General features: G+C 35.4%; 2 protein-coding genes across 10 annotated transcripts; one reads left to right on the top strand and one right to left on the bottom strand.

Moving 5' to 3' along the window:
- The first annotated feature begins 523 nt into the window (after positions 1–523).
- Positions 524–5929, top strand: LOC133297464 (acetylglutamate kinase, chloroplastic-like). 9 transcript variants are annotated; one of them, XM_061496618.1, is made up of 4 exons: positions 2148–3618; positions 4268–4361; positions 4466–4589; positions 5588–5906. In XM_061496618.1, the coding sequence occupies exons 1-3, from the start codon at positions 2607–2609 to the stop codon at positions 4482–4484; spliced, it is 1125 nt and encodes a 374-aa protein (XP_061352602.1). In that variant the 5' UTR covers positions 2148–2606; the 3' UTR covers positions 4485–4589; positions 5588–5906. The 9 variants fall into 9 exon arrangements, with proteins under 9 accessions (XP_061352597.1, XP_061352598.1, XP_061352602.1 ...); XM_061496619.1 differs by having other exon boundaries at positions 4858–5906; XM_061496615.1 differs by having other exon boundaries at positions 4452–4589.
- Positions 5930–8238: 2309 nt separating this feature from the next.
- LOC133297470 (UDP-glycosyltransferase 73C2-like) lies at positions 8239–10506 on the bottom strand. Its single transcript, XM_061496630.1, has one exon. It carries the CDS (start codon positions 10225–10227, stop codon positions 8764–8766), a length of 1464 nt encoding a protein of 487 aa, XP_061352614.1. The 5' UTR covers positions 10228–10506; the 3' UTR covers positions 8239–8763.
- Between the last annotated feature and the right edge of the window lie 1850 nt (positions 10507–12356).

Here is a 12356-nt window from a genome sequence, read left to right as displayed (position 1 = left end):
TGACATCGTGAATTTGATGGTTACGTTCTTTTATTGATTGAGGTCGGATTTTTCTCTCTCGAAAGGGTCAGCTCGTAAAAGAATCATACATTTTAATTGAGAATCATATATTTTAATCAAATATTTTGTTTGGCTTTTATCTTTACACAATCGAACCACTCGATGGCATGGAAAAGGGATTTGTAGTAGTTGAATTGGTAGTCCGGATGGGAATTTTTATTTTCGCTTGATGTAATAAATTTTAAAAAATTTCTATATAAGGTAACTTCAAAATAAATTTTTTGATTATTATAATTTCAAGAAAGTCAGTTGTGAATCTTGACTTATATTTTCTTAAATATATTATATCTTACAAGCACAAATCAAAATTGAGTTCATTTTTAAATATTTATATTGTTGCAAGTCAAATTTCACATAAAGAACCTTCTAGATTTTTTATCTGAATAAAAATATCGTTTACTTTACTACAGCAACTTTCACGTTTTATTAAAAAAAAAAAAAAACAAAGCTTGACTTCCAGATTTCAAGTCTTCCACCAATAACCGGTCTGCAGGCTAGGCTCAAACAAATTGCATAGGTAAGCGCTTACATCACCAAAACAACTATGAAGGTGCTTTAGGAGAAGTGTCCTACACTACAGATAACCAAGTTGTGAAGTGTTTATTCGAACCCCCCCAAATCGAAATGGCGTCCCAACCACCTCAGCTTCACTTTGTCTTGTTTCCGCTAATGTCCCCAGGCCACATGCTCCCCATGATTGACCTTGCAACAATGTTGTCACAGCACAACGCAATTGTTACCTTAGTCACAACCCCACATAATGCTACTCGTTTCTCAGAAACCTTTGCTCGAGCCTCACAATCTGGCCTTCAACTCCGTTTAGTTCAACTCCAATTTCCATCTAACGAAGCTGGATTTCCAGAAGGGTGTGAGAATTTTGACATGCTGCCTTCAATGGGAATGGGGTTGAGTTTCTTCATCGCAGCAAACAACATTCTACAGGACCCAGCCGAGAAAGTGTTTGAAGAATTAACACCACGGCCACACTGCATAATATCTGATTGCAGTTTGCCATATACTGCACACATAGCTACAAAATTCAACATTCCCAGGATTTCTTTCTACGGAGTGAGTTGCTTCTGTCTCCTGTGGCAGCAAAATTTGGTCATCTCTAAGGTTCTTGAGAACATAAAAACAGATTCAGAGTACTTTGTCATACCCGACATCCCTGACAAAATTGAGACCACCAAAGCTCAGACACCGGAAGCAATGAACGAAAATTGGAAGGAGTTTGTTGACAAAATGGCCGCAGCTGAAATGGTTAGTTATGGGGTGGTTATGAATTCTTTTGAGGAGTTGGAGGGAGCATATGCCAGGGATTACAAGAAAGCCAGAAATGATAAATTGTGGTGTGTTGGTCCTGTTTCACTCAGAAACAAGGATCACTTGGATAAGGCTCGGAGAGGGAACAAAGCCTCAATTGATGTGGACCATTGCATGAAGTGGCTAGATTTGCAAAAACCAAGTTCAGTAATTTACGCATGCTTAGGAAGCATATGCAATTTAACTCCTTTGCAGTTGATAGAGCTTGGTATGGCATTAGAAGCATCTAAAAGGCCATTCATTTGGGTTATTAGGGAAAGAAATCAATCAGAAGAACTGAATAGGTGGATTAAGGAATCTGGGTTTGAGGAAAGGACTAAAAGTTTGGGCCTTTTGATCCGGGGTTGGGCTCCTCAGGTATTAATACTGTCACACCCTGCAATTGGAGGGTTCTTAACACACTGTGGTTGGAATTCAACCCTAGAAGCAATATGTGCTGGCGTGCCAATGCTTACGTGGCCATTATTTGGGGATCAGTTCTTTAATGAGAAGTTTGTTGTGCAAATATTAAGAGTTGGAGTGAGAGTTGGTGTAGAGAGTCCTGTAAAGTGGGGAGATGAAGAGAAAACTGGGGTCTTGGTGAAGAAGGAAGATGTTGAGAAGGCTATAGACAAGTTAATGGATGAGTCAAATGAAACTGAAGAGAGAAGAAAAAGGGCTAGAGAGCTTGCGGAGATGGCTAAGAGAGCTGTTGAAGAAGGAGGGTCTTCTCACTTCAATGTGACCCTGCTAATCCAAGATATCATGCAACAATCTAACAAAGACTAACATTTTTTCCACTTGTCAAAAGCAGATTGATGATGTTTGTCTAAGTTGATATGGCTAAGGTGTGGAGCTATTTTTATGCGTATCTTATTGAATGCAATAAGTTCCTCTATACCAAGCGCTTCTGCTTTTTGAATAGAAGTTCACAATCTTCTACGGTTTTTTTATGATTGTTAGAATGTTAACCTTTTAATATAGTTTTTTCCGTTAAAATAAAAAATAAATAAAAATTATTTTAAGAATTGCTAACCATTAGATTTGCAAATTACGACTACACCATCAGTGGTTCAAAAACCAACAGTAGGAGTTGGAGTTCCTAAAAAAACGTCGTTGACGGCGACCTTTAACATTGATCTTATCTCCTAAAACTAAAAATTTGAATTTGTCGAGTAATAACCAAATTCTGCAACTCTCACAGTCACTTCAAACACACTCACGCACTGTACCCGACTGAGACAATGTTTGGAGGGGCAGCCAAAAGCGTCACAAATTTGTGCTCATCTTTTTCATTCATATCCAAAACCCCAACATCAACGCCTTCTAAATTGGCTTTCCCTTCCGATCGCTGTCGCTGTACAAAATTCCCCACAATTTCAGCAGTTGCTAACACCGTTCAGCTTCCACCCACCACCGAGTCCCTCACACCGGGTCAGTTCCGAGTCGACATCCTCTCCGAATCGCTCCCCTTCATCCAAAAATTCCGAGGAAAGATCATCGTCGTCAAGTACGGAGGCGCCGCCATGAAGTCCCCTGAGCTACAAGCCTCCGTCATCAACGACCTCGTCCTCCTCTCCTGCGTGGGTCTCCGCCCCGTCATGGTTCACGGCGGAGGCCCGGAGATCAACAACTGGCTCGGCCGTCTCAACATTCAGGCCGTCTTCCGCGACGGCCTTCGAGTCACCGACGCTGAGACCATGGAGATTGTTTCCATGGTGCTCGTCGGCAAGGTCAACAAGACCCTGGTGTCTCTCATCAACAAAGCAGGGGCCACAGCCGTCGGCCTCTCCGGCATGGACGGCCGCCTCCTGATGGCTCGACCTAGCCCCAGAGCCGCCGACCTAGGGTTCGTTGGCGAGGTGGCGCATGTGGATCCGACTGTTCTCCGGTCGCTGATCGATAACAGCCACATTCCGGTGGTGACGTCTGTGGCGGCGGATGAGTTCGGACAGCCGTACAACATAAATGCTGATACGGTGGCTGGAGAGTTGGCGGCGGCGCTAGGGGCGGAGAAATTGATATTGTTGACTGATGTGGCGGGGATATTGGAGGATCGGAATGACCCGCAGAGCTTGGTGAAGAAGATTGATATAAGAGGGGTGAAGGGTATGATAGAGGATGGCAAGGTTGGTGGTGGCATGATTCCGAAGGTGAATTGTTGCGTGCGATCCCTCGCACAAGGTGTTAAAACGGCCAGTATTATTGATGGCAGGGTCCCACACTCTTTGTTACTCGAGATTTTGACTGATGAAGGTGCTGGAACTATGATAACTGGATAACTTAATTATGTTCTTCTATTTATATAGTTAAAAAGGCCATTCAAGGTCTTTCTTGTTATTCTGTGTTTTTTCCAATCCTGTGTACCTTCAAGTTTAAATACTTGTTTTTGTTAGATTCATGATTGGTTATGTTTATCATATATTGAATGAAAACCTCAGACAAAAGCGATGTTATGGTAGAAGGGAGCTGATACATCAAACTAATATCATAGATTCATTAAATATGTACAAAATCATACCAAAATCATTCTCTAAATCATACCACATAGGAAAAGTATTGGTTCTTGGATTCCGAGGCAAAAATTGGAGAAGCAAAAAATATGTACAATCCTAGAAAGAGGGAATTTTTTTTTTTCCAATTCCCTCAAATTTAGATGACAAAACACTATATTTGACTGCTAAACTTGCCTACTTCACCAAAATATAAGTTAATATCAGGCCTAAGTGGACTCCGATAAGGGATGTTTATCACTTCCCACCAGCAACTTTCAATGGGAAACACTTGCCTCCAATATTGAAGATTTTCAGAAGTAGCTGTAAGATCAAGTTAACTGCCTTTTGTCTTCCTTTGCTTCCCTGGTTTTGAAACTTTAATTAACTTTGTCTTTGAATGTTAATTGCAGGAAAAATTTCTCATTCAGCCAGTCTGCTGCGGAAGTTGCTATTGGCAAGAAGCTTCAAAGTGATGCTATTCCTATTCTTGAAAAGATTCGAAAGGTATGAATCTGCTTTTGTTTATTGTTTGACAGGTGTCTATTCTAGGGAATACCCTTATCGTGGTTTGAGATATTGAAATAAACTTTAAAGCAAAATCAATGCAGAAGAAAGAAAGAGCAGTAAAACAAAAGCAGAGGCAGGACATGCTCTTAAAAGATTCTCGGAATTCTTATTGTTCTGGAAATACACGCTCTTGTCGCACTCGGATGCATATTAGATACACATTTGGTAAGATACGTATTAAATGTTCATTTATGTGGAATATGCCTTTTGTGTTTTAGCACTTACAAATTCTTTAGGGAAGGGATTGAAAAGTGTTGGGAGAAGAGCATGGAGAGTGTATGCTAGAAAGAATAAAGAAAGTTGTCAGGTTAGTTAGAGAAGTCAGAAAGACAGTTAGTTAGGATGGCATTAAGAAATTAGGTGACTAAATTTGTTTTGGTGCAAATTCCAATTTGAGTATCAAATTCTATTTATTCCTCTCATTTTATAATAGGTATTTTGTACACGGAGTTGAGTAAAATTTTATGGGGTATCTTTTGGAAATACTGTGTAACCGAGCGTGTTACTCTGGAAAAGGGGATTAGCCGTGGAGGAGATCATTCTCCTTGACACAAGATATGCAATAACAGAGAACTCTTCTCTTTCTCTCTATCTTCCCTTCCCTGTACCGTTAAAATTCTGAGGCATTGGACAATTGTTATCTTGCATATTTACGGAGTTGTTGACCTTTTTGTGATCTGTACTTTGTCGTTTACATATTACTTGCATGGTTAGTGAGGGTGGGTCTTGTCAATTGAGCATGTGAGGATGTCTGTGCATGTGGGTATTGTCAATCTGATGCCTTTGAACTTGAGCTGTTATCAGATAATTTCACTCATTATATTGTTCGGTATTGCTTTTTCTAAATTTTCTCTGATCAAATAAATTCAACCTCACTTTAAGTAGTCTCGTGATTTTTTGTATCAGTTTATAGTCTTAGGAACTGGTGGGCAGTGCTTTCATGAAAGTCAAGTATCTAATGGTTATTTTAAACAAGGATGTTTAAGTTATTTAAAAATCTATTCTCATCAATGCTATTTCAATGTTAGGAATTGCATTTCTAGTTTCCATCCTGACCCCTATTAGTATTTTCCCATTAGCTATCGATTCAGTATGCTAATCCGAATTAGATTGAGTGAATTATTAACGGCTACACACATTTGATGTGGTAAATAATCATGCAGTGCTTGATGCTTCTCATTGTTGGATTGGTTTCCTGTCTCCTTCCTCTAAATGTATCGAAAGTTATGAGTTGAGTATAAGCTGTTCCAATTAGTTCTTTCTGCCTCTTTATTATATCAGTTGGATTTCTAGACATTAATCAAGTTCTGTTTGGGAAATATTGCTGAAGCTTATGATTGAACGATGAAGGAGGCAATACAGTTGACAAAGTATGCTTTATGTCATTATGTGATATTGTATCTTATTAGTTCATGTTCTTTCTGCTTTCCCATGTTGTATTGTCCTTGTAGAATGTTGATAATTTTTCTGATGATTAGATGTTGGGTCAAGACCCAAGATTAACATCCCCCCACAAAAAAAAATAAAAAATAAAAAATAAAAACACCCACACCACCACTCCCAAACAAAAAATAGAAGTGAAGTAAACAAAAAGGAAAAAAAACAGAAACAAAAACTAATCAAAAAATACTAATGACCTTCTCCCTCCCTATAGAGTATAGAGGCAAGATTAGCATGATATAATAATAGTATATCACTGGGAGGTTCCACAAATACCATCTGGTTTGCAAGAGCAAACTTATAATCACTTGTTCCCTAAGGCTCTGAAGCCATATACAAAACTATTTCAATCCAAAGTTCAAGTTGTTGAATGGGTTTTTTAAAATAATTGTAATTTAAAAAAAAAAATTGTTCTTGGCACGTTTGGCCTCAAACTGGTCAGACAAGTCTTTTCTCTAGCCATCTAAGCTTTGGGTTTATGTATGCTCTCCATAAGAACTCTCTTGTTCTTGAGAATGTTAACCTTCATGTACATGTCAGGTTACGTGTGCTTGTCAATCTTCTTAGCTTACCTGTACTTGCGCAGCAAGTGTTTTGAGTACACGCATTTATTTTTGTGGGAAACTTTGCCTCCTGTTACCCTTGTGCTTACCTAGTAGTGTTCGGGAAGACATTATAAGTAGTCATGCATTCTCTCCCAACGACCACGAAATAAATCATTTCATGCCCACCCAGAAAAGTTTCATATAAACATAAACATAGTACAAGTAACACATGTCTCCTAATCAGAAAAACAATTACACTGATTTATCCAAATATAAGCAACTTAGTAAAATATTGACAACATCTTATCAATTTCAAAATGAATTAACCAATGATTAATGCCGTTATTACGACCATAGTTTCTAAGAATTAGCTTACAAACTAACAAGGTTTAGATCCCCCGAATAGATTGCGAAATTATGAATTAGAATCCGTTATTTATGATTTTAATAATAAAATAAGGGCGTAATTACAATGATTTTAAAATTTTATTATTATTATCATAATTTACTTATAATTTGCATGTGTTATTATATTTTTTTTTTATAATTTACTTATAATTATAAAACTAATTTACTTATGATTTTAAAAATATTTTATTATACAACCCAGCTCTTAATAATAATAATAATAAATCTACATGTGTTATAACTCCGTATTATTAATTATTTAATAATAAAATAAAGGCGATAAGTAGAGATGTAAATGGGTCAGCTTACAGTTTCGCCTATTTAAGGCTTGATCCGACCTACTCTATTTTTCTAAATAGAGCAGACTTAGACTGTTAAAAAAGTTCATTTAAAAATTAGGTTATAGCTCCACTTTAAGAATGACCTAAAAGTCTACAGGTTAGGCTTTTAATTTTTTTAATAATGTAGTATATTTATGATATATTGTTCACTTAAAGACATATTCTGAGATAATGATTTGTAACACTAATTTTAAAAGTAATAAGTTTGATGTTATTTTAACAAATCATAAATATTTATTTAAAATTTAAAATGTAATATTAAATTAAATTAGTAAATAAAGTGCAAATTATATGTATTTATGTATATAAAATTTTCATGTGATCTTTACGAACATTGTTTCATGTGCTGTTAATGAAAATATTATTTCATGTGATCTTTGTTAATAAGAAATTTTATTTTTTATATTTCAGTTTGGTTTGGACTTTAAATTTTAGTTTGTAACTTGGTAGGTTTCTCAGACCATGTTAGACTTTTTAATTTTTAATATTTGACCAGACCTGACCTGACCTATAAATCATGTTTTTAATAGGCCAATATAGTCTTTAAATATTTTACATAGGCTTAGGCTATCAAAGCTAAAACTTGGTCTAACCTGGTCCAATTTCACCTTTAATGGTGATGATCAAATTTATGACCTTTGGATCATTAAGGTTCTAAAATCATGTAAAAAATCATTTTATTCCAAAGTTTAAACTGTTAAATGAAGTTATCATAATGATTTTATATTTCTCTTTGTAAAATCGTTGTAATTTTAAATAAAATTTAAAGTTATAACTTATAAGCTATGATGCACAGACACGGGACACGACACGACACACCAACACGTTAATTTTAAAAAATGTCATATTTCGATACGTTGAGACACGTTTTGATATTAAATGAAATTTTTAATATATATAATATAATTTATATTTAATACATATAAGAGTCCATAATAAGTTATATAACCAATCAAATATTTAAATTTCATAACATAAATATAAATATAAATAATTTTTCGTACTTTGTTAATTTTTCGTGTCAAATTTCATAAGAGAAAAAAATTAACTTACAAATTATTTCTTTTATATTTAGTTAACAAAATAAAATTAAGATTTTTTTTGTTTAAAAAAAAAGTGTCCGAACGTGTCTCAGCATTGATCGCGTGTCGAAAAAAAGTTGATTGCGTGTCGAAAAAACGTGTCAGAGAGTTGACCGCGTGGCGGAACGTATCGGAGCGTGTCCATGTCGGACACACAATTTTTTTTTAAAAAGGAGTGTCTGTGCTTTGGAGCTTATAAGTAATTTACAAAATTTACGCTGACAAAGTCAAAAAAAATCCGGTTAAGGTGCTTTAGGAATTCAAACACCTATCCTTGGTTTTTGAACCACGGATTGTGTAGTCGTATTTGCAAATCTATTGGTTAGCGATTCTTAAAATATTTTTTATTTATTATTTTAATGTAAAAAGCTATATTAAAGGTTAAAATTTTCACAATCATAAAATAACTGAAGATTGTGAACTTTTATTCAAAAAGCAAAAGCGCTTGGGGAATATCTTGACAACTTAGCCATATCAACTTAGACAAACATCATCAATCTGCTTTTGACAAGTGGAAAAAATGTTAGTCTTTGTTAGATTGTTGCATAATATCTTGGATTAGCAGGGTCACATTGAAGTGAGAAGACCCTCCTTCTTCAACAGCTCTCTCAGCCATCTCCGCAAGCTCTCTGGCCCTTTTTCTTCTCTCTTCAGTTTCATTTGACTCATCCATTAACTTGTCTATAGCCTTCTCAACATCTTCCTTCTTCACCAAGACCCCAGTTTTCTCTTCATCTCCCCACTTTACAGGACTCTCTACACCAACTCTCACTCCAACTCTTAATATTTGCACAACAAACTTCTCATTAAAGAATTGATCCCCAAATAATGGCCACGTAAGCATTGGCACGCCAGCACATATTGCTTCTAGAGTTGAATTCCAACCACAGTGTGTTAAGAACCCTCCAATTGCAGGGTGTGACAGTATTAATACCTGAGGAGCCCAACCCCGGATCAAAAGGGCCAAACTTTTAGTCATTTCCTCAAACCCAGATTCTTTAATCCACCTATTCAGTTCTTCTGATTGATTTCTTTCCCTAATAACCCAAATGAATGGCCTTTTAGATGCTTCTAAGGCCATGCCAAGCTCTATCAACTGCAACGGAGTTAAATTGCATATGCTTCCAAGGCATGCGTAAATTACTGAACTTGGTTTTTGCAAATCAAGCCACTTTATGCAATGGTCCACATCAATTGAAGCCTTGTTCCCTCTCTGAGCCTTATCCAAGTGATCCTTGTTTCTAAGTGAAACAGGACCAACACACCACACTTTATCATTTCTGGCTTTCTTGTAATCCCTGGCATATGCTCCCTCCAACTCCTCAAAAGAATTCATAACAGCCCCATAACTAACCATTTCAGCTGCGGCCATTTTGTCTACAAACTCCTTCCAATTTTCATTCATTGCTTCCGGTGTCTGAGCTTTGGTGGTCTCAATTTTGTCAGGGATGTCGGGTATGACAAAGTATTCTGAATCTGTTACGTTCTCAAGAACCTTAGAGATGACCAAATTTTGCTGCCACAGGAGACAGAAGCAACTCATTCCGTAGAAAGAAATCCTGGGAATGTTGAATTTTGTAGCTATGTGTGCAGTATATGGCAAACTGCAATCAGATATTATGCAGTGTGGCCGTGGTGTTAACTCTTCAAACACTTTCTCAGCTGGTTCCTGTAGAATGTTGTTTGCTGCGATGAAGAAACTCACCCCCATGCCCATTGAAGGCAGCATGTCAAAATTCTCACACCCTTCTGGAAATCCAGCTTCGTTAGATGGAAATTGGAGTTGAACTAAACGGAGTTGAAGGCCAGATTGTGAGGCTCGAGCAAAGGTTTCTGAGAAACGAGTAGCATTGTGTGGGGTTGTGACTAAGGTAACAATTGCGTTATGCTGTGACAATATTGTTGCAAGGTCAGTCATGGGGAGCATGTGGCCTGGGGACATTAGCGGAAACAAGACAAAGTGAAGCTGAGGTGGTTGGGACGCCATTTCGATTTGGGGGTTTCGAATAAACACTTCACAACTTGGTTATCACTTATCAGTAGTGTAGGACACTTCTCTTAAAGCACCTTCATAGTTGTTTTGGTGATGTAAGCGCTTACCTATGCAATGAGAATATTCTCCTATGCAATTTGTTTGAGCCGCCAAGCTTGCAGACCTGATATTGGTGGAAGACTTGAAATCTGGAAGTCAAGCTTGTACAGTTCTTTAGTTTATATCAACTAATTATTATGTAGATGATGATTGCTTATTTTTGGTTCAAGGGTATAGGGGACTTGTTATTCTTTTATCAGGCAAGGGTTCTTGCTTTTTCTATTTAAGTGAAATTGTTTGAAGTTTTGCTAAGTTTTCTTTTCACAGATTTACACTTTTTTGTTCTGACAAATAAATTTACCCAACTTCATAAAATCTAATGTTATACAAAATCTACTAAAAAGAATGACCGATTTTAATGAACATAATCTTGTACACAAGTAAGACTCTTTAAGTGTTATTTCTTAATACAATCTTCTTGTTCATTAGTCGAGGATTTTTTCTATTTATACAAGCAGTCAATAATAACTAAGAAATTAACTATTTAATTAATAGTAACTAATTACAAATCAGATATAATAAAATACAATTCCTATTACAATGAAATTTTGACATCAAATTACATATATTTTTAATTATCTATTTCAAAATTTAACAAAATTTTCTAAATTGTGAAAACTTAAATTCGAAAACATGGTATTATGTTTTTATTTTCCAGTATAAAGCAAATCCCCCTGTCTATTTCGGATAAAACTTGTGACCTGTCCCACATCATTGTTGTTGCATAAATGTAGAAATGTACAATTGATTCTAGTTCAATGGCTGCCTTTCACTTTCTGGGCGAGACAGGATGCTTAAGAAATATGAAAAGCAGTGATAGTATTTTTTATTTCCTTAAAAAAAATGAAGTCTTCTTTAATTTTTATTTGAAATATGTTACTAGATTAGTTAGTACTAATTGATTTTTAGTGTTATTGAATTTTAATTAAAATTTATGTAATAATATTTTCACCATGACAATACTGTTAATTGGTTAGGTAACACCATAAAAAATCCATTTATACCTTTTTTTATTGGAAAAAGATTATAGTTAAATCGGAACTAAAATGTCCTAAAGAGCCAAATTTCATTGTATGATTATTTCAATGATAAATATGAAAATTAAATATTTTGATAAGATGCCAAAAGAGATTAAATACAATAGCACTTCCGTGTCAAATTTGCCAGACCGTGGTCCAAAAAGGGAAAAAGAAAAAAAACTGCTAAAAACAAAAAGAAAAGTAAAGCTGAGTGTTACTTACCTTACCATAATTGAATATCGAATTGAATTGGATTAGCCTTTGCCTTTACGCAGCTCCACTTCTTTAGGACGATAGAACCAATTCCTAAGGAGCGTTTTTTTTTTTTTTTTTTATTCGATTTTTTTTTTTAAGGTATTATTACCTTGGAGTTTATTAGTATCAAGTAACTGTAAAACAAAAGTTGATTCCTGCCCTCACATGCAAAAGCAGGACCCCCTAGGTAAAACAAAAAAAACAAAAGAAGAAAGAATAGCGCACTTACCGATGTGAGAGCAGGAAACAAAATGACTTTACTGTTACTTGATACAAATAAAACCCTATTACCTTTCTCTCCCATTTCTTGTTGGCACTAATTTTCAATGCCTATTGAATAATAATAATAATAATAATCTTAGTTACTTATACTCTTTTCTTTTAATATTTATTTCTTCAATTATTCAAGTGATTTCATTTTAAAAACTCAAACTTTAGTGCTGTAATTATTTCTGTAAGATTAAGACATGACCTTTTTTTCGAAATTTTGGTGGAGGTCACAAATTATATACCTTTCATTAATCATTATTTACACAATGGGTAACTAATATTAATAATTACAGTGACTTGCAATTTTTATTTAATAATTTAATGAATATAGTTAAAATTATAGTAAACAAGAATATTTATTTACCATTACCCGCGTTTTGTTCTCCTTTTAGGGGGCGTTTGATTCAGGAAATTTTTTTGGAATAATAGGAAAATGAGATAGATAGAGAAATGATTGAAAAGATAGATACAGTGAGATAG

This window comes from Gastrolobium bilobum, unplaced genomic scaffold, assembly GCF_033153095.1.
Source record: "Gastrolobium bilobum isolate Gb01-03AN ecotype WA unplaced genomic scaffold, APGP_CSIRO_Gbil_v1 utg31179, whole genome shotgun sequence".
NCBI lineage: Eukaryota > Viridiplantae > Streptophyta > Magnoliopsida > Fabales > Fabaceae > Gastrolobium > Gastrolobium bilobum.
This window is presented reverse-complemented; position numbering and strand designations above follow the sequence as displayed.